Below are 22,451 nucleotides of genomic sequence, written 5' to 3' on the forward strand. Positions count from 1 at the left end.
ATAAAATCTGCAATAAAGCTACTAGCAAGTATTTCTGTGACTTTGGAATAACTTTATATGTCTCAAGCCTAAGAGAAGAGGTCTGTTATAGAGATTTGTGCAATTGTGTTAGTTCATCTCTGAGTTCTATAATAAGAAATATAATACATAAATTATTAATACAAAGATAATTTGATAAAATTGTGGTATAAACTACTGTAGTGTCTCTATCATAGTGTAAGGAGGAAAAATACGTTTTGTGACAAACTATTAGTTTAATTTTGGAAATGCCATCCAAGGTAGTTTTTAGTTACTTTCTTGAGTACAAAATAGACCTTTTTATTTTGTGAAAAGAATATGTTATGACAAAAGTTCATTATATTCTTTCCTTTGAAATATACATCCCAGAGCAAGAAACCCATAATTTTAGAAGTTTGGATAAAGTATCTCGACGAGCCATGCTTGCTGTTGTTGATTACTTAAGAAGACAAAAGAGGTGAATTATCACTTTCCAAAATGTTGCTTTAATTTAATTATGACTGTTCTAAGATCTGTTGATGTTCTAGATTAAAGAAGAACATGATAGAGAACATGTCAGTCAAAAGAATGAAGATACAGTAGTGACTTTGCATTTTTTACAGAAGTGATATAGCTGGACTTCAGGGGTTCTAACTATGCTGAAGGAGTTTTCTAAAAACTTGTTGTCTGATAAACTTCTTGTAGTTTGGGTTTTGAGGGGGGTGCTAAAATAAAATTAGCCTTTGGAAAGCTTTATAGTTAATTTGGATTTATTTTGTTTAATGTTAGAGAGAAGGTCTGTTGCAGCAGTATTAAAGTCTTTATTTAATCAGATCTGCTTCAGGTACAGTTTTTGATGACAGCTTCTGGCTGGATCTGAATTATCTTGAGGTTGCTATAGCAGCACAGTCTTGTGCTGCTCACTTCACAGCCTTGCTCTACGCAGAAATCTACGCAGACAAGATAAATAGAGACAAACAGCAAGAAAGGTATGAGGCTTGAGGAGTGCAGTTTCTTGACATTTCTGATAAAATGGGTCATGTTTTGTGCATCCCAGTAGTGTTTTGTTATGTGAAAAGTGAAGGAAGCTTTAAAAATATTCCATAGGTGCATGTATGGACATGAAAATATTTCTACCAATCCTTGAATGTGATCCAAACCACGTTGACTCATAATCAGAAACTTTTCTTAGTGCTATTGGTTAAATTAAAGCCAGAAGTTAATCAAAGAAAGAAGGAAACACCAGAATGATAACCAGAATTGTGTGTGGATTGAGCTGAATTGTAGAGAAGGAGTTTTCTTCTATAATGGACAATTATTTTTGTCTTCTGGTCTAGCAAGATCAAAATATGGAACTAGTTTAGAAGCTTTGTTTTTGTTACAAATAACTCTAAGGTAGTGAAAATATAACAAGAGGAAGATTATAAGCATATGCATTAACTAACTGCTTTTATTCTTTGACAGAAGAAAGAATGCTTCAGCCATTCACAAAAGCAACTTGATCTAATAAAATATTGGAAATTACAAGGGGGTTTTTTTATCTCTGAAAAAACACCTTGGTGTTAAAATCCCTTGACGTTGATATTCTCAGTTCAGCTGATCATTATTCTAGTGGAGAGCTATTTTGAATGATTTAGGGGTATGACAGGCATGGTCTTGCATTTGTTGTTTACTTTTTAAGTATTTAAAGTTGCTTTTTAATACTTTTTAATACTTTTTAAGTATTTTAAGTTGCTTACTATTTAAGTATTGTTTCAGAATTTCTTTAGTTCTTTGTATGAAATTTAATTTAACTTTATTGGTTGAAACTTTTCTTTTAGATCTTCTTTTAAAGCAGCTAAGAGTTTGACATTTGAAGAAGAAAGTCAAAAAACAACTATTACTACTTTGAACGAAAAAAGTAAAGAAGAAACTGGCTTAAGTTTACAGGTACATGTGTGCTTCATAATCTGAAAGCAAAACTTCTCATATAATTATTATTAAGAGTAGATTTCATCTGAGTTGAAGGCAGATCTAATTGAATCCAAAAATTGTGTTTGAAAGTTCTCCTCATGCTTTAATTCGAAGTGAACTTAGTAGCCTTCTAGACAAGTTAAATTGAGTATTCGTTCACCTGAAACACTAATTAACTGGCAAATTTTACATCACAGCAAGCAGACTTTGTTCCTTGAAAGAACTGAACTCATGGTGATAACTAGCCAAGTATTTTTCAGTTTGTTTTGTGAGATATATGTTCATTAAAAATGAACATGTGGTGTGGGAGGCTGTACTAATCAAAAGCAAAGCAGTAGTATCTCTTGCAAGTTTATTTGATATATCAAATCTGATCCAGTAGCCTTGTCTAAGTTACTTCTTCGCATTGTTCATTATTCCAGAACTATGCTTGTGTAACTTTTAAGATGCATTGCTTAGCTGGTATGTCTGATGCTCATTCAGTACTACTGCCTTTTGCTTTTCAGCCAGTCCACCTAAGGCCCAGTTCTGTTTTTTGTTTAATAAATTAGCAGGGAAGGTAGGTAGTCCTGAAGAGTTTTGCTAGACTGCATAACTTTTTTCCTGTGATGATAGCAGGCTCAGATACTGCATAAAGGAAAATTTAGCAATGATAGTGTTGCATGCAAGGACTCATATTTACAAACTTACACGATATATGTAAAACTAACTTGAACTGGTTCCAAAAAAAGATAACCCTTCAGTTTTGTGGTGCATCTTCTAGGACCTTCTCATGGACATATACAGAAGCATTGGAGAACCTGACAGTCTCTATGGCTGTGGTGGAGGAAGAATGTTACAACCATTAGCGCGGTATAATTTATTAATGTTCTTATGTTCTTTAGAGTCATTGCTTTCATTTATTAATAAGGAACTTCATTTGAAAACATCCTGTTAACTTACAACAGGCTAAGAACATATGAGCATGAAGCAGTATGGGAGAAAGCCCTTGTGACATATGACCTTGAGACAAGCCTCTCTCCATCTACTCGCCAGGCAGGAATAATAGAGGTAATCCTATTTTGTAAGAGGAAATAAATGTAAGAATTGATATCCATCATACTGAGTCATTTGTATTAAGTCCAAAATTGTTTTAGGACCGAAAACAATCCCTTTATTCATCAAGTCCAGCCCATTGTCTTACACATCCAAACTGTGTAATATAAGACAACTCAATATTTGTCCTGAAAACGTTAAGGTTCCTGTTCCTCTTGTCACTCACCCAAGTCATGGGTGATGAATTTTGTGAAATACTTAAGACCAGCTCTTAAAATGACAGGATATGAAAAGTAATGTATTTGGTTACTTTTCCTCTCTCGTTCTTCAAACCTCTCCATTGTGGCAAGTATCTGACTGAAACTGTGGTATTTCTGATACAATAAATAAATAGAATCGATGCTATTTTGAACCCTTAAAAAGTATGTTGCTTTTTTAGCCGAAAAATGTTTACACCAGTTCTATAATAATGTAGCACAGGTATATCTGTTTCTCTCCTCATTTCATTTTCCTATGAAAATTTTCTTTTATTTTCTTACCCCAGATTATTTAGTATCATTGCTAAAATTCCATTGCATTTCTCCTTCATAATGGCTGCATGCATAATCTAGTTAACTGGTCACAATTATAAAGACATTATGGTCTTCAAACAGATAGGTGTTGCAGGAAACCTTTTCAAATCCCCACCAGGAAAATGGTTCATTAAGAAGTAAAACCCATTTTGACTTACTATTGGGAATGGTGGAATGGAGAAATGTGAACTCATAGTTAATTTGAAGCAAAGTGTGGAAATTTATTTTAAAAAATGCCACCCATGGTGGTAGTAATGAAACTGCTTTCCTGGGGGTGCAGATATCAATAGTGGGATTAGTAGTTTTATTAAAAAGTTTTCCTGTTATGTAGTGCTGAGTTTAGAAATATTTATGGTCCTGTCATCCCTGCAAAGGCTTCTTTGTTTGCAAAGGTAAAACAAAGCCTTTAAAAAAACTAGTTCAGTTTGATAAAGGAGGAAAACCAACTTCTAGTAATTTTTCTTAATTCCAGGCTTTGCAGAATTTTGGTCTTCGCCACACTCTTTCCATGTATTTAAAAGGGCTGGAACGTGAAAACACTGAGTGGTGCACAGAACTACAGGAAATGCGCTACCAGGCAGCATGGAGGAATATGCAGTGGGACCACATCTCTTTTGTCAGGTAAACCAACTTTTGCTAGTTTATTAAGCAAAAGGCAGTGCTGTCAGATCCAAGCAAAAAGAACAAGGTGTGAATGTAGTTTCTGTGAAGCAGGTCACCTGATTTGTCTTAATAATTGAACATAAAAGCAGTCTTTTTCACTTATACTTCTCTGGTTTGTATGCACATCACTTTCCATTTTCCTGGGAAACTGTACGCAGGTAATTCTTTTTGATTGTTCGTAATTGTGAACTGAAATTTTCCATTTTTGACTCGGATAGTAAACTTACCTTAAGTACAAGTGAGGGTTAGATAGTTTTTGATGTCTAATTTATAAGGAAATGGGGAAAATATTACTTAATAAGCCACAAGAGGTTATCAAGACCTGGATAGGCAAACACCAGTATTGATTTATGGCTACTCCCTCATAAGGAGTAATCTCCTCCCTTAATGTCTAACTGGATATGCCATATATGGCAGTAGTTATTTTATGTGACTAGCCAGAATCTGTGTCTGTCCCTTCTTAGTACAGGTGCATTGTGGCATGTTTTAGGAAGAATACAGAATAGATACACTACATTTTGGCAAAGCAAAAGTTACATGGTGGGGTCTCCTCCTACATCAACTTTTAGTAGTCAGAAGAATGTAGGATTTTTCTCCTAAGACTTACAGAGAGGTTTTCTGGGGAACACACTCCTGGTGTGTTCATTGTCTTCTCCTGCACTGTCATGAAATCATTGATAAGACTCATCTGGAGAACTTCATGAACAGCCTGTTGAAGGGCATTTGTTATGCCACAATCAGAACAAATTTCTTATAGGTGTACTCTCTTCGTCCATGGGTTAGGGTCTGTATAACCCTCCTTGGCAAATGGAGTAGTCACCTTTAATACAGGAGCAGAAAAGGAACATTAAGATGAGAGAGATGGCAGGAAAGAGGAGGGCCAAGGAGAAGGAGAAAGAAAAGCCAAAAGGGCAAAGAAGGGAAAATTCTATTGAACACTATGGGTTTTTTTAACCTTCTGATTTTATTTATTTTTTCCATTTTAAGAATATTTTTGAAGTTACCTGTACAAAACTGCTGATTCTTAACTGAAGTTGCATATATACTATAATGTGTATGTTTCAACATAATACTGAGAGAGAGATTATGGTTAAACTTTTATTGTGCAGTTGAGTTTGTGGCATTTTTTTTATACAACTGTGAACATGTTCTCTGTACTCCAAACATTTTGACAATTACTATTTTTCTTTGTTTAAAAAGAACAGCTTGAATTTATAAATGCTAAATTAATTTAAAATGTAAAAGATTGCATCATTATTTTTATCATGCAAAATAGCAATCCAACTGCAGAAAATCTACAACTGAAAATATATGTCATAAAGATAAAATTGATGTATTGTAGAGAAATGTACTTTTTATTTTATGTTACTTTTGTTTTATTTCTTAGAGATGAAACAGGAAGACCAGGTTACCATGAATCTTTGTATGATGCTCTTCAGTCTTTACGAGATAAGGAATTCTCTGCTTTCCACGACAGTCTTAAAGATGCCAGGTAACTGTATGCAAATACTATGTTGTTATAGAGAGAGATGGAGACAATGTGTGTGTTTCTACTCCCAGGTTATATATGAAAGACTATCATGGGGTTTTATGGGCTTAAATAAAGTCTCCTGTATAGAATAAAATTAATACCTCCAGACTGCAACTTTATTTCTAAGTTTTTTAACTTCAGTTTGTCATCTGTGCATATATAATTTGTGTGCTGATTGAAGATACATTTGCTGTTGTATACACCCCCTTACTTTGTGTTCCTCTAAAGTGGATTTCAGTGTTGGGTGCTCTTCTTTGGCTGAACTTTGGGGTTTATATATGCTTACTGTCTTTTCAATTTTTGACAAAATTTATTATTTTAATTTTAATGGTAATACAAAATAACTCCAGACTGAATAGTTTAGCTGTTTAAATTCTGATATTTGCAATTACTTGTGGATAGCAAAAAAAAAAAAAAATTTACTGTTTCTCTGCTAAATCCATAGAGTGAATGAAGTCGAAGAGCTGTGCAAAGGGAGTCTTGAATCTGTTTATTCATTATACCCAACCCTTTGTAGACTACAGCTAATTGGAGAGTTGGAAAACACAGGTCTGCTGTTCTCCAGGTAATTTTTTAAGATTGTTTAAGATTGTTTCTGAGCTTTCAGAATTTTTAGTAATCAAGCATAGCACGAAAATTGTAACAACCTCAACAAATTTTATTCGTGAGCGTCTCGAACTTCATCCTAAAAATTAAAGGATTTTAGCTTTACTATGTGAAGACAATTTTAGATTCTCTTATTATTTCCAGACTGGATTTATTTACAGTCTAGTTTGAATTATTTGATATTATGCCAATACTGTATTTTAAATAATTATTTTCTTTCATTTGTATTGAGTTCCCTAGTATACTCCAAGGTAGCAGTCATATCTCCTAGCTTTTGCTTTACTCAGGTAACTGAGTCATCCTCTTGTAGTTTCTTTTCTAAAAATGTTTTCAATTTCCTTCATGACACCCATAGCTCTATTGAAAGTTGTTTCAGTTTGAATCACTTTTTTCATGGACCTCTAATACTATATTCTTAACATTACTTTTTAATCACAGGAAGGTATTTATCTTGGTAGTGCTATCAACATTGAATTTTCTCTGTCATAGTTGTGTCAGTTTGGTACCTAATAGTCATCCTGCAGTCATTTAGCCTGTCTGGAACCTTATTGCTTTTTGCAGTTAATGGATTGCCTAAGAAAACAATACATGAAATGGCAACCTGCAGTGTGACAGTTTAGAATTAATTCTTAAAATTAATCCATATATAACCTATATAATAAAACAGGAATCTTGGTCTGTGATCTTTTAAGCAGCCCTCTGTTCGAATGCTATTCCCTTTGCTGATGGACCTTTAACACAAGGAACTTTTACAGAGGAGCTGTTCACCTGTAATGTTGATCTTCGTGTTTGTTAAAACTGGAAGGCTGCCAGTTTAGTCCACATATAGTAAACATTTGTAGGGTTTTATGGACTATTTCTTGGTTTGGAACTGTACATTGTGAACTTCCTTGGTAGTTCACTTTTTAGTCATCTTGCATTTCACTAATGTTTACTGAGAATTAGTAACTGGTCTTTTTTCTTTTGGTAACAATTGTAGATCTTTTACTACTCAACAACTGAATGAAGTTTATTTGAAGTGGCAGAGACAGTCCCAACTTCTCAAGGACAGTGACTTCCATTTCCAGGAACCCATCATGGCTCTGCGCACTGTAATTTTGGAGATCTTGCTTGAGAAGGAGAATGACAATACCAAAAGAGAATGTATTAAAGACATCCTGACCAAACATCTGGTGGAGCTCTCTAGATTGGCAAGAACTGCTAAAAATACACAGGTAACAGATTCCAGGAAAGATCAGGAAAAGATACTTAGTTTTTCTAGTTTATAAAAGATCAAAGAACTTAATTTTTAAGAGTCCTGAAGATGAACTGTATTCTAAGTTTATTCAGTGATTCAATTAGTTGGAGACTTAAACTAAGTAGAACTTATTCATAGTTTGTATTTATAGATGTGTTTTCTGAATTTTGTTCCTAGCTGTAAGCTACTCTGTGAGGCAGATAATAAAAAAATGAAATTTTTAGTGAAGAATGCTCTTACAGCTGTTTCTCATTTTGTTGCAATTTTATATATCCAGCTTTCACTTGCATCATACTACTGTAGCATTCCAGAGTAAAACTGCAGAAATAACTTCATTGCATCTCTATATTTACTGTTATCTTCGAAGTTTTATTCTCTCAAAGCACCATTGCACTGTGGTAAATCTCTTTCTGTGAATGACTTAATGGGATTTGCACTATCAGTGATTTTTGCACCTGCTGATGCATTTAAGGTCCAGGGTCAGCTTTGGCTGGTTAGTCTTGGCTAGGTAATGCATCTGGAGGAGTAACTCCATAAGAGCTTATAGAGCAATGATGTCTTCCAAGGACCTCTACAGAAAGTAGTTCCAGCTAAATACAGAACCTGGAAAGGTTTTTAACACTTCACATATGTGAAACTAAATTACACTTTGATTTCAGAAAGGTTCTAACTCTTTTTATGAGTAATGATGAAATCAGCAGAACAGCTGTCTTTGATTTCATGAATTTGCAAGCTTTACCCAGTACCTCTGGAATTGTTTGGGAAAACTACTTCAAATGTTTTTTATCTTGTGCCTGCCCAGCTACCAACACTGTGGCAATGAGTGTCCTAGAAGAGCATCTACAGAAGTTATTTTTTTTTCACTCTGATTTTTAGTTACAGAAGATGATTAAAACTGGGGTACCATATTTTGGGTTGAGTAGAAGGTTCTGAAAGATTGAGCCAGCGTGTTTCTGAAAACAGGATCATTCCAGCCTTTTCAGTGTTGAAGGTCATGGGCAACCTTTGGGGCATCCTTCTGGGCCTTTTCAGTCTTTCAGACCATGCGAGGATATCCCTTTACTTTTGGCACAACAGTAGCTGGTAATACAACGTGTCTGGATGCAGGAAAGTTTTTGAAGAAGCACTCTTTGCAACTAATGGCTTCTCTTTCTCTTTGGTGCCACTACTATCCATCAGAAGTAAGAGTACCATACAGAGTCATCACACTGACCACTAATTGAACTACCCAAACTTACATTTACAGGCATTCTTACATTTTAATTGCTTATTTAAAAGTTTGATTGCTTTGGTTATTGGTCGGACAACTCATGAAAATACACTTCAGTCACTATATTTACATTGTAAAAACCTAGTTGGCTCTTTGTACTGTCTTAGTGATATTAGATTACTAAATAAATGAGGATGTTACTTCACCAGTGATACAAGGGAAGAGGTAGCATGCAAAAGAATTAGTGTACAGTGGTGCCATGTTTAAAATTATTTTTCTGTGATCTGTAAAAACATATATAATGATGTAATAATAATAATAATAATTACCAAGCTATAAATCCATTTCTTCAGTAGGTACTTATAACAGAATTTCTTTACTATATACCTCCAATTTAAAAGGTTGAACATTGATACTTTATTTTAGAGTTTGTGAGGTTTAATTCCATAGTCTATTTTTGTTGCAAATCAGGATTTTATGCGAGTATATAGAAAAATAACTTCATATCTTTGCTGCCAATAAATTCGTAGCATTGAATGGGCAGACTATGCTGCACAAGTAGAGCAAATGGAGTCTAAAACAAAACTTGCTGTGAGACACTGGTATTTCACTTAAAGAATTGTTTATGATTATATTTTCTATTTCAGCTTCCAGAAAGAGCTATGTTTCAGATCAAACAACACAATCCAGAGGGATGTGGAGTTTCTGAATGGCAACTAGAAGAAGCTCAGGTTTTCTGGGCTAAAAAAGAAGAGAGTCTTGCACTGAATATACTTAAAACGATGATAAAAAAATTAGATGCAGATTGGTTTCAGGTATATGTTATATAATGTATAAACTTATGGGAATTAAATTATTTAAGATCCTAATTCCACTTTCTGAAATTTTCCCTGGAGAGAAAATTAAAATGAAGAAATTTTTCCTATTATCCATCTAAACCTCCCCTGGCACAACTTGGTGTTTATTTTCCTCTTGTTCGATCACTTGTGGCCTGGGAAACTACAACATCCTTTCAGGTAGTTGTAGAGAGGGATAAGGTCCCTCCCTCCTGAGCCTCCTTTTCTCTAGAGTAAACAACCCCAGCTCCCTCAGCTGCTACTCCTAAGACTTTTCCTCCAGCCCCTTCCCCAGCTCTGTTACCCTTTTGTGGATGCGCTCCAGCACCTCAATATCTTTTCCTGCAGTGAGGGGCCCAAAACTGAACACAGGATTCAAGGTGTGGCCTCCCCAGTGCCAAGTACAGGGGGATGATCTGCCCTGGTCCTGATGGCCACACCATTGCTGATACAGGCCAGGATGCCATTGGCCTTCTTGGCCACCTGGCACACTGCTGGCTCATGTTCATCTGCTGTCGACCAGCACCTTCAGGTCTTTTTCCTCTGGACAGCATTCCAGCCACTCTGCCCCCAGCCTGTAGCACTGCATGGGGGTGTTGAGACCCAAGGGCAGGGCCTGGCACTTGGCCTTGTTGAACCTCATACCATTGGTCTTGACCAATCAATCCAGCCTGTCCAGGTCCCTCTGGATAGAACTTCATTAGCAATGTGGTAAAAATGCCTTCATGTCCTTACATTTATGTTTAGCTATGATGGCTTTCTTTGAGTACTTTTGGAGGGTAAAAGGCATTTGCTTTGAATTCACATACATTATTAAGGAATGTCACACAGAAAAGCTGGATAATTTTGGGCCGAGTTCTCCATACATATCAGAGCAAAATCAAGAGTTGCTGGTCTTTTGATTTTTGTGATTTCTCCATGAATAGTTGATGAGGCCGTCCAAAAATTTAATCCTTCCAGTGTTACATTTACCCTGCCTATGTAAGGAGGATTTATGTTTTCACAGCCTATGATATACTTCAGTATTTCAGAGTCAGTGTTACCATCTTGATCATGTGGTCTTTAATACGTACTAAAAGTATTTTGCAAACTTGTCCTACTCTACAGTCAAAGCTGAGCATCTGATCCGGAGTCACGTCCTTTGGAAACCTGCTCCATCATCTTCCTGGAGCACTTTTAATCCAGTTTAACACGTAGAGATCTGTCTGAATAATTTAGTGATCACACCTAGTTATCATGATTCCTGAATGTTACCTATGGATTGTACTATGATACTTCAGACTAAATAGGGATATTAGAAAATAACAATTATGGAAACATGCTGTGAATTTATGTATTTTTTATTACATATTGTCATTGGTTTATTCTGCTTTTCATTGTTCGGATTATCAGGTATTTTAAAATGCATGCTCTCCTTTAGTCTAACATAGAATGTGAATGTGATTTAAGGTTATCAACTGCTGTAGATGTGGGTGGGGAATGACTTTGTAGATGCATTATATGTAATAGGCCTCAGTGATTGAATTCTGTTCAGGGTTTAAAACTTTAGAAATTGCCTATTCAGGGGTGGGTTTTTTGATGCTTCCCTCTCTTTAATTTTGTTCCCAAAACTTGCTTTTTCAAAGGTTGAGAATGATCCTCACCTGAAATTGATGTATACAGAGTGTCTGAGGCTGTGCGGAACCTGGTTAGCAGAAACATGCTTGGAAAACCCTACAGTCATCATGCAGAAATACTTAGAAAAGGTGCATCTGGTCTTTGAAATACACTGTCTTTGAGATAATGCTGTGCTAAAATATGGTGTTAGAATGTCAAGCAGACTTTATTTTTCTGGATTGAAAGTATGGTTTCCTATAAAAACATAGTTTCACATTGTATTGTGTTAACACTGTAATCTTATAAAATGTTCAGAATATGGGTTTATAGAATTCACAGTGAAACATATAATATTGGCTTAGAAGTGCAGTGATTACAACTACTAGTCTAGTTTCCTGTTCTACATTACCATTCCTTCCTTCTCAGGATAGATTATTCACTCATCAGGTTTTCAGTGTGGCCACAGAATTTCACAGAATTAGGGAATCGCTTTGGTTGGAAAAGACCTCTGAGATCATCGAGTCCAACCTGTGACCGACCACCAACATGTCAACTAGACCATGGCACTCAGTGCTACATCTAGTCTTTCCCTGAACACTTTCAGGGATGGTGACTCTACCACCTCCCTGGGCAGCCCATTCCAATGTCCAGTCACTCTTTCTGTGAAGAAATTCTTCCTAACGTCCAACCTGAGCCTCCCCTGACACATCTTAAGACTGTGTCCTCTTGTCCTGTTGCTTGTTACATGGGAGAAAAGACCAACCCCCACCTGGCTACAACCTCCTTTAAGGTAGTTGTAGAGAGTGATAAGGTTACCCCTGACAGGTGCTGGAAGGTCTTGTTCTAGTGTTTCAAACTACTGTAAATTTTTTTTTAACTCATAGCCAGTTACAGAAACATTTGTATTAATATTTGTCCACTCTGCATTTATTTATTTCATGCTGATTTGTGAAACTCAGCATAGTTGCTTTTCTCTCTTACTATCTATGTGCTTTCATCACTGTGATTTGAATCCATGACTTTCATATATAATTTCCTTTTGGCACTTTTTGGACTGCCTTCCTTTTTTTTTCTCACCATCCTGTGATATAAGGCTTTAAGACTATTGTAAAACTTCATGCCTAGTTACTCTAAAAGATAGATAAGTGCAGTAAATGCCTGTATGGTTATTAAATCTGTTTCATACAGGATAATCTTTTTGGCTGTTTGCACTGAAATGCTTCTTAAGGTTAAATTCACTTATAAGAAAAATACCCTGTTAGATTTCATTTTGTATGCATATATATTCCATCACAGGCAACATTAAATAATCTATTTGAGCAGGTGATCCTGCTTGAGCGGGAGGGGTTAAATGAGATGATCTCCAGATGTCCCTTCCGGCCTCAATCCTGCCCCCCAAGAAAAACAACTTTCTCTGATAACAGAGTTTAATCAAGTATTATGCAGCACTGTTTATCTGATTATCCATCTTACCATTATTGTTACTTCCCCTGTAGGCTGTGGAAATTGCTGCAAGCCACAGTGGAGACAGCAGTGATGAGCTGAAGAAAGGAAAGATGAAGGCTTTCCTGTCTTTGGCTCGTTTCTCTGATAATCAGTACCAGCGAATTGAGAATTACATGAAATCCTCAGAGTTTGAAAATAAGCAAGCACTACTGAAGAAGGCCAAGGAGGAGGTCGGCCTCATCAGGGAATGTAGAGTTCAAACTAACAGGTGAGCATTCAAATGGAGAGGTGGTTACTATGGAGCTTTCAGAGGCTCCATCTCTACCAACTTTCTGGGCAAGAGGTACAGTATGGGTCACATCTCTACAGCTGATTTTATCCTTCTCCACAAAACAGTGGCCAAATCCATAGTGCTTCCTGTGAATAGTTTCTGAACTGTGCCTGAACATGGTCTATGCATGTGCTAGGTAGTGTGGGCCAAAACTAAGCCAAGGACTGTTACAGCAGTTAAACAGTATGGATGATCATGACCTGGAATTCATGTTTATTCCCTGGATCTATTTGACAAAGAAAATGTTACAGAGTGAAAATAAATGAATTAAGATTTTTCTCCATTACACATTTAGTGAAAGAGTAGAATTAATTTTAATACAGAGTTCATATGGATTTAGTAAGAACAATTGAAAGTGGGCAGAAAAGGATGACTTTCAGCTGTTGGAAACTGAAGTCTTTACACAAATTATCTGTACTGTATATTCACACATATACCAATATGGAGAATAAATCATTTAAAAGAAGACACTGACTGAAAATTTACTTAGAGCAGTGGGTCTTTGTGCATACACCAAAGGAGTAGCTCCCACAATTTGATTTCTCAGTTGTTTATTTTGCTGTGCTTGTACATACAAAGCAACTTTAAAATGTTAAATTAGTAAGTAAGAGAGCTAGGGATGTCCTTGCTACAAGTTCATTAAGAGTTAATGTGGTGTTTAAGAATAATGTCTGTTCACATAGATACACAGTGAAGGTTCAGCGAGAACTTGAACTGGATGAATGTGCCATACAAGCCCTAACTGAGGATCGTAAACGTTTCCTGTGTAAAGCAGTGGAGAACTATATCAGCTGTTTATTAAGTGGAGAAGAACATGATATGTGGATATTCCGACTCTGTTCACTATGGCTTGAAAATCCTGGAGTTGATAGAGTCAATGAAATGATGAAGGTATATGTCTGCTCTGTTTTTTTCCAAATGCCTTGACAGTTAAATTATCCATCTTTCGTTTCCTTCTCCTAGGTTTCTAGAAGATGAATTATAGTGCTGTGCAGTATGCTTTCCTATGTAGCTGCTTAACTTTTCCTGCAAAACTTGCTTTTTTCAGTTGTCATTGCTTATCAGTTAGTTTTTCATCAGTGAGACCTGTAATTCTCAATGCATTTTAATTTAACTTAATTTAGCTTTTTAATTTGAAAAATCTGTATGATTAAGCATATCTCATTAGCTTTTACTGTGGTCCCCTTGTTCTTTACATATTTTGGAAACTACCCATCATGAGCATCCTTAGGTACTTTATTCTAGTTTAAATTATATATACTTTCAGGTGAAAAGCTATGAAAGGTAGAATAGAAAATATTACTTTTCCTATGAACGACTTGTACCATTTAGGAGACATGGGCCAAGATAATGAGATACTCACTGAACTACCATTTGATCACACAGCCATGATTACTCTTAGTTTAAAAAAAAGTTATGATTACAGTTTTTGTTTGGTGTTTAATACAGCTCTCTAACTGAATTTTCTCTACTACAGAAAAATGCACAGAAGATTCCCTCATACAAGTTTTTGCCTCTGATGTACCAGCTGGCTGCTCGGATGGGAACTAAGATGATGGGTGGTTTAGGATTTCACGAAGTTCTGAATAATGTAATTTATGCTTTTCTTATCTAAAGATATCTTGATTATCTTAGTAGTGCCTACTTCTAAACAATATCCATCTTCCTCTGTGCAGTTGTAGCTGAACAAGTGACATAGGTGATCAGGGTGTATTAAAAATAAGTGATGCAAAATTAGTATGGTGGGGAAAGAGGATGGGGACTTTTTCCTTTCTACGTAATTGATTTTTCTTGTTGTATAGGAGTAGACTTACGCAGCTGCAGAAATGTACTTTGAATGTTTTTTTCAGTTGTGGAAATACCATCTAAGTATTACCATTTTATTTCTTCTTAGGAACCTTAGAAGTTCAAAAGAATTAATAATGTTAATTAAGTATCTTTTTTATTCTTCTGTACAGTTTTCAATAATAGGATCTTTTTGTTTTTGTTGACAGCTAATGTCTAGAATTTCACTGGATCATCCTCATCATACTTTGTTTATAATATTAGCTTTGGCTAATGCTAACAAAGATGAACTCCTCACAAAACCAGATGCAATAAGAAGAAATAAGTTAATTAAAAATGCACCGAAAGAAATCTCCCAGCTTGATGTGGTGACTACAAAAAATTCTATTCTATTAATCACATTCAGTCCTTTAATTTTGTTAAAAAATGAATAAAAACCCATGTCATTTGAGTGCAGAGCTCATCAGCTGGCTTTTGTTAAGAAACAGTAGGAGGGAAAAAGTACTTTTAATAATAACCCCCCCCCTTTGTGCGTACATTAGTAATTATTATTAAAAGAAGTAATTATGGGATTGAACAAAATATAATTAACATTTCCTACCACAAATAGCCCCAATTATTGCAAAGACTTTTGTGATAAAAATCCTTGATGTGTCATTCTGTAAAAAGCATTGTAGATGCAAGAAAGTCTTGAGTGGGTTTATTGTTAAAAGTACATCCTGAATTGAGTATTTTTTCTGCTTTGAGTGGTAACATCTGTTGCACCTAAGTATTTGGCCTTGTGCAGTATGTCCTTTGTTCCTTTATATGTTAAAAGCCATGATGATAGGTAATACTGAACTGTAGTTTCATGTAATGTTGTTATTGCTTAATTTTTGTTGGAACCTGTCTTTGGAATCATCTCTCACCTAGATTAATGCCCATTCTTTCCCCCATTGTTGTAGGCCTGGCATGGTTGTCATTGCCTTCTTAGCCCCCATACTGATACATTTTTTCAGCACACTTTTATGTGGCTTTTTTCCACCTTTCTCTCAAATTTATAGGGTTTTTTGTGGTCCCACCCTTTGGAGTGGGATTATGCTAAACTCAAGTGTCACAGAGTCAGGCACAGAAGGAATGCATAGTCAGGTTTTTGCCTTTTGCACACAGGACTTTTCTTCAGTTGGGAGGACATAACAGAAGCAGGCAGATGGTGGGAGAACATCCAAACCTACCTCTCCTCTTTTCTGAAGAATTTTTACAGTTTTTTTGCACTTTGCCCAGACATTTGCTCCCTCTCCATTCCCAATAATATTTTACATTATTCATCATCTCAGATTAGACAGCACAGAATTTTTCTTCTGATTATTTTAGTTCATGTCACAAAGGGCTGTCCATTACTGCAGTTTGCTCTGTTTTCATAGGACATATCTCATTTGTACTTTATTGCCTGCATGTTATAATATATCTTTAATATTACAAGGTGTAGTTTGCAAGATCTGATATTTGTATTCCTTTGGGTTTTTTAGGACAGAATGGAGGCTGCTAGCACTATAATCAATATCGTAAGAAAAAAGAGAGCTCATATGGTTAGAGACATCGGAGCACTTTGTGATGCTTACATCACATTAGCAAATGTAGATGCTACTCCATGGAAATCTCAAAGAAGTAAGTCTTGGAAAAATGTTTGTTTTAATAGTGAAGATAGTTTTTGTTTTCTCAGATTAAAAACTGTATTTCTAAATATTGATATTTAGTTAAAAGAGATACGGTGTTATCACTGTGTCCTAAGTTTGGTAGAACTTAGTCTGGATTAGAAGTCACAGTAATTACGTGCACTGTAAGGCTCAGACTCTGAATATCGAAGTCCAGAAATCTCCATTTGCCCTGTGATCATCTTCATCAGCTTGACAAAAGTATACAATGAGGTTTTGGGTCCCAAAAACAATGTAAGCTGGTTTTTGTCAATTTTGATGTATGTTACTAGTTCTGAACTTAAAACTATTAATTCCTTTTAATTACAGAACAAATAAGTATTCCAGCTGACCAGCCAATTATTAAACTGAAGGACTTGGATGTTGTTGTTCCTACCATGGAAATTAAGGTGACTGAAGTTGCAATAAATACAGACTATAATATCAAATCATAGAATCAGCTTCAAGCTTTTGTAGTGGCAGTCAGGGCATATATCTCTTCATCCAATTCCCAGGTTCTTTATAGGTCAGCCTATGGGAGATACAGGCTGAGATGGTTTCCTTAGGCTTTAGAAGACCGAGTCTTATAGTTGCTGGATAGTGGTTTATTGTACAAAGATGGCTTTGCCAGTGTTACCAATGACTAGTCTTTTACTATCAGAAGGGGTGATGAACTACCTAAATCACAGAGGGGGTTAGGAAGTCTGAATCTCCTGTTTTGTAAGTGCTAGCTCAGAGGCACTTAATGTCCTGAAGGTATGAGAATTAATAGATATGCCTTCTCTTGTTCCTAAATGGCCAGCTTGTATGTTTTTACCATTCAGTAATGGGGTGTGATCCATTCCTGTTAGCCTAAGTGGTTGATTGGATGGGTGCATAGGCACTCACTCTTCAATGCCACATGCTCTACCAAGGGAACTTACCAGTTTCAGGAGCGTAGAGTTGCTTTTTGGGCCAACACCTAAATTTAAATGTTACTAAGCTAGACTTCCTTGTGTTAAAGTCCCTCAGGCTGCGTCTATAAAGCTGAATAAGTCAAGGGACTGCTTTATGCAGTTTGACTTCAGAGGCCAGGAATTGCCACCCATGCAAATAACATTTGTTTGTAGGGCTCCTATTGGCCCTAGGTGTTGCTCTTTTGTACAACTCTATTGTTCTTTTCTTTACCTTTCTTCTTCTCCAGTATAAACTGACTGAAATGGTTGCAGGTCTGGGATGTAAATTGCTGGAGCAGTATTTCATTACAGCTAACTGAGTAGGGTTGCTTTATGACACAAGGATGTGAAGAATGGCTGAAGATACAGATCCTACAAATTGCAGCAGGTTTAGTTAGGATTGTAGATTGGGCCCATTTGCAGCCTATTGTAAGCCTAATGCCCCCAGCTGTGTGTGAACGTTTTCTTGGAACTATACTAGCTGGGACAGGCTAACATTGTCACAGCCTGTTTAGTGGAAGTCTGCAGCACCATGTCCCCTCTACCAGTGAGGTGAACGAGGAGGAATCAGAAAAACTCCTTTGCTCAGCATATTTTTGTAGCTTTTGTGAGTATTATCCTTGTAAATGATGGAATACTTCTATTAATATTTAGCATATAGTCTGCTAATGAGGTTTGCAAACAACTCATTACCACTTGCTCTGAGTGAAATGGAGGTAATATTTATATTAATTTCAACTTATTTATAATTTCAGGTGGATCCCACAGGACAATATGAAAATTTGGTCACAATAAGATCTTTTAAGCGAGAATTTCTTTTAGCAGGAGGCATGAACCTGCCTAAAATAATAGACTGTGTAGGATCAGATGGTAAAGAAAGGAGGCAGCTGGTTAAGGTATGTTCTGTCAGTTGTAATTACATGTCAGAGACTTGGCATGCTGGAATTTTTTTTAAGTTCTGTCAGTTTTCTCATTTATCACTTCTGTACCATGAGCAGACTTTTCACATTTCAGTGTCAGTTGAAGAATACTTTAATAAAGGATATTGCAAGGGATATTATAAGTAATATAATAATAGTATAGTATAAACAATAAGTATTAAATTTTTTGTAATTATTTTTCAGCAGTGCATGTTATATCCAGCAGCTTACCTGACAACTACCAGACCTGTGACTTGCCTGGTCATGTCTTAGCTGGTGACCTGGATTATGCAGTAAATAAAAACCATCAAATTTTCTGTTAAATACCTCCTTTTTTGTTCCCCATAAAAAAAAAATTACAATTAAGAGACAATCAAAAGCATATACATAGAAATACAAATCTCTAAAAAAATTCTCTTTAGACTCAACTGACTTCATTCTCTCTTTGAATGTAAACATGGAGCAGCTGCTGGGAAAATTCTGTTTTGCTGTTAAGTATGGGGTAGTTCCAAAAGTTTTAAAGAGAAGCATAAATCTGCATCCCATAATCAGAACTGCAGTGCCAACTGATGCTGCTTCAGCTGTGTGCTGGGTTGCTAAATAGGTTGAATGAAACATCTATGTTTAAAAAGGGTGCTGTAGGGCATGTTGGTTGATTGAAACCTTAAATAATATTTGCCAGAAAAAAAGAAAAAGGTAATGATTTAAGTTAATGATAGTTCTGTTTAAGCAGCTGAGCACTATTAGAAAACCAAATACAGAGAAAAAAAATCAATTGTTAATTACATTTTATTGCATGTGATTATTGTGAAAAAGTAACTTGGGGGTTGTGCAATTTTTTTAAATAATTTTTTTAGTTGCTGAACAAGAAGTTGGATGCTGAAAAGTTTTTTAACTGCTTTTTATGTTTTTTCTGAAGGGGCGTGATGACCTCAGGCAAGATGCTGTCATGCAACAGGTTTTCCAGATGTGCAATACATTGCTTCAGCAAAACACTGAAACACGAAAGAGAAAATTAAATATCCGAAGATACAAGGTAACCCTGAAAAGCTGTGGCAATAAAGAAATAAAGTGTATTTCCCTATTCTCCACTTTTTTAACCCAAAGACAATATAAAAGGATATTTATTTATGTGTTATTAAGGTAATCACTGCTCCTTAAGGTATGGAATAAACAATACATTTTAATTATTACGATTTAATTTTTTTCTAAATCCTTAAAATAAATTTCTGATGCCCAATATATATTTAAATACTCTTCAAAGCTTTCTTTATATGAACCTGTAATTGAAAAGAAATCAACTCGTGCACTGGCCTTGAATTGTAAGTTTCTAGTCCTTAGACTTGAGCATACAAGTTTGTTTATGAATTCTCATTAATTTGTCTTGTGATATTCCTTAATAATTAATTTTAGTCTTGCAATATCCCTTACAATTGAATCCAAAAGTCCCATCTAGAGTCTATTCATGGAGAATTTGAATTGCAGAACTTTTTTGTTGGAATTGGGAATACAGCAATACATTCTTATTGTGAATGCAGAAAATGTATTTGAAGAGGAACTTTCCCTTCCTCCGTCCTTTTATGTGCTTGGGATTATAATAATAGCTGTGAAGGTGACCTCTGAATAAGTATTCTTGAAGGATAAGCTCTTGTCTTTGACAAATGAGAAATATGCACTCTGGAATCTCTAAAGGTGCTTATCTGAATTGCTAGTGTGATTTTAAGAATTCTCAGGTGGAGTTAAAGTCACATTTTTGGATAATCTTCAATTAAAAATCAGGTTTTTATGTGTGCAAAAATGAATGACATCCGGGAAAAAGGGAATGGATGTCGCATTATGAGATAAAGACACTTTCATAAGAAAATGAAATTGAAGGATAAAGGCAGTAACTGTTTTACTGAGGGCAGGCAAATGGTTCATTCTGGCCAGTGCTACAGGAATTGAGGTAACCATTACAGCCAGTTATGCAGTGAGCAACTGTTCCCTGGGGTGGGAAGCAGACTAAGACAAGCCTAATATGTTCACACAGCTACCATGTGTTTGTGTGAGATTTTACTTCTTGTATGCAATTTGCACAATGCCTGTGTTATCCCATTCCAACAGAGTGACCTGCTGGCTGTCATAGGTCATCCAGAATGCCAAAATAAACATGCACATTGAGGAGAATTGTTAAGTTATACTGAAGGATGGTAGTGGAAGGGTCTCTGGGCTAGGAAAAAAATTGCAAATATTTGGTAGAAAAAATTTGAGTGGATTTTTATATATATATGTATATATATGTATTTAAAACATGTATTGTGATCAGTTGTATGGTTTGTCCTTTTTTGTCTTTATAAACAAACACAGATGTGCACCCATGCTCTGCAGGATGCCTATTCATAGTTTTGTGTGTATAACCCTTCCCCGTGCAGCCATGGTTTTGCTTTTACAGGTGGTTCCCCTTTCCCAGAGAAGTGGTGTTCTTGAGTGGTGTTCAGGAACAACTCCCATTGGGGAGTTTCTTGTGAATGTCGAAGAAGGAGCTCACAAGAGATACAGGCCAGGAGATTACTCTGGTTATCAATGTCAAAAAATAATGATGGTGAGTCAAAATAACTTAAAAAACCACCAAAAAAAAAATAGCTGGCTTATAATATTTACAGGGGGTTGGGAGGTAGAGGGGAAATTTATGGAGAATTATATACTATACTATTAGTATATATAATAATGAATATGATCAGTGGCATGGAATGAATAGATATTCAGACTTTTAGTTTAATTCCACAGACCACCTCACTGTAAGTTTAGAAAATTGCAGACAGGTTTACCTGTTACTTTATATACCCATGACAGTGCAAGAAATTACTTCCTTTAAAATGTCTGTAGCATTAACAGGATTAAAGTATATTTAATTTTGGCTCTGTGCACCTTTTGCATGGGAATGAGTGAGAGTAACTTCCTCACAGTGACATGAAGCCACCAGAAAACCAAAGGTACCAGAAGAGAGTGCTAAGAATGGAATTGTCTCCCAGCAAGATGCTTTTACCTGTACATGCCTGTAAAATACATGCACCTGCTGAACCAAAGAAATAGGAGTGTGGTTTTTTCCACGTTTTTTAGCCCATGAGTGTTGTATGAAAATGTAATTGTTTAGTAAAACAGGTAGATAGGTGCATTAGTAATTGCTTTAAAAGAGACAGAAACTCATAGCTCAGAGAAAGGAGTGAGAACAGCATTTGATGGAGGGGAGAGGGTAGAAAGTAGGAATCTGTTCTTTCAAAGGAAGGCATAATTTCCTTCCAAAGCAATTAGTCATGGGTAAAACATTTCTTATGTGTTTAAAGGATGCACAAAAGAAACAACCCGAAGAGAAATACAGAATCTTCATGAAAGTCTGTGAGAATTTTCAACCTGTGTTTCGGTATTTCTGCATGGAAAAATTCCTGGATCCAGCTGTGTGGTTTGAAAAACGACTGGCATACACTCGAAGTGTGGCTACGTCTTCTATAGGTATTACGTTGTCTTAGTTATCTTGACATTTTAGATTATGTAACCAAAAAGTTTATACCATTTCAGAAGCAGTGGCTGTTCTGCTTTTATCGCATGCCACAAAAGGCATAGTAGAGGGCAAAAAATTCCATCAAGAACACCAGCATTATTTTTGTAATTAAGATTTCCGATTTGTTCCTCCCCACCCCGATATCTGCTGCATTAGAAAGATAGAATGAAATTCTGTATTTGTTTTATATAGTGGTTTGTATTTTTAGGTTCTGGTAGTGTTTTTAAATTTCTACCTGGCTGTTTATTCCTTTTGTTTCCATTTAACATTTATTCATTTCATGTGTAGCCTCAGATATTTTAACTGAGTTGAAAAGCTCAATCTTTTACTTTCTTTGTACTGGCATCATCAGCCATGGCTGAAATGGTTATTTAGGTTCTGGCATTTTTCCTTTGTCTTAATAAAGAAATATATGTATTTGGATTGTGGATCTTCTTTGGATGGCTCAGTTCTGTAATGAGTCTCTCAAAGACATTTGTTAGTAAATGGCCAAGAAGTCTGTGGAGTAGATAAAACAATACACATCCGTATGAGAACAACCTTTTTGCATTTGCATTCAGTTAAACTTTTTTGGATTCGTGAAATGG

At 35.8% G+C, this 22,451-nt stretch overlaps 1 protein-coding gene across 2 annotated transcripts in view; it reads left to right on the top strand.

Annotated features, from left to right (window-relative positions):
• ATM (ATM serine/threonine kinase) overlaps window positions 1-22,451 on the top strand; it is a 64,155-nt gene that overhangs the window by 36,729 nt on the left and 4,975 nt on the right. For both annotated transcript variants that reach the window (XM_018071385.3, XM_029960932.1), the window contains exons 37-57: window positions 388-475; window positions 831-986; window positions 1,818-1,926; window positions 2,714-2,802; window positions 2,898-3,000; window positions 4,030-4,178; window positions 5,608-5,712; window positions 6,197-6,316; window positions 7,337-7,571; window positions 9,452-9,619; window positions 11,266-11,385; window positions 12,733-12,950; window positions 13,697-13,904; window positions 14,491-14,604; window positions 15,008-15,166; window positions 16,307-16,445; window positions 16,802-16,881; window positions 18,162-18,302; window positions 19,246-19,362; window positions 20,758-20,907; window positions 21,650-21,815. In XM_018071385.3, coding sequence (XP_017926874.1) covers window positions 388-475; window positions 831-986; window positions 1,818-1,926; window positions 2,714-2,802; window positions 2,898-3,000; window positions 4,030-4,178; window positions 5,608-5,712; window positions 6,197-6,316; window positions 7,337-7,571; window positions 9,452-9,619; window positions 11,266-11,385; window positions 12,733-12,950; window positions 13,697-13,904; window positions 14,491-14,604; window positions 15,008-15,166; window positions 16,307-16,445; window positions 16,802-16,881; window positions 18,162-18,302; window positions 19,246-19,362; window positions 20,758-20,907; window positions 21,650-21,815 — 2,934 coding nt within the window. The remainder of the gene's footprint in view (window positions 1-387; window positions 476-830; window positions 987-1,817; window positions 1,927-2,713; window positions 2,803-2,897; window positions 3,001-4,029; window positions 4,179-5,607; window positions 5,713-6,196; window positions 6,317-7,336; window positions 7,572-9,451; window positions 9,620-11,265; window positions 11,386-12,732; window positions 12,951-13,696; window positions 13,905-14,490; window positions 14,605-15,007; window positions 15,167-16,306; window positions 16,446-16,801; window positions 16,882-18,161; window positions 18,303-19,245; window positions 19,363-20,757; window positions 20,908-21,649; window positions 21,816-22,451) is intronic.

This window comes from Manacus vitellinus, unplaced genomic scaffold (assembly GCF_001715985.3).
Source record: "Manacus vitellinus isolate BGI_N305 unplaced genomic scaffold, ASM171598v3 scaffold_2_pilon, whole genome shotgun sequence".
In the NCBI taxonomy this organism is placed as follows: Eukaryota; Metazoa; Chordata; class Aves; order Passeriformes; family Pipridae; genus Manacus; species Manacus vitellinus.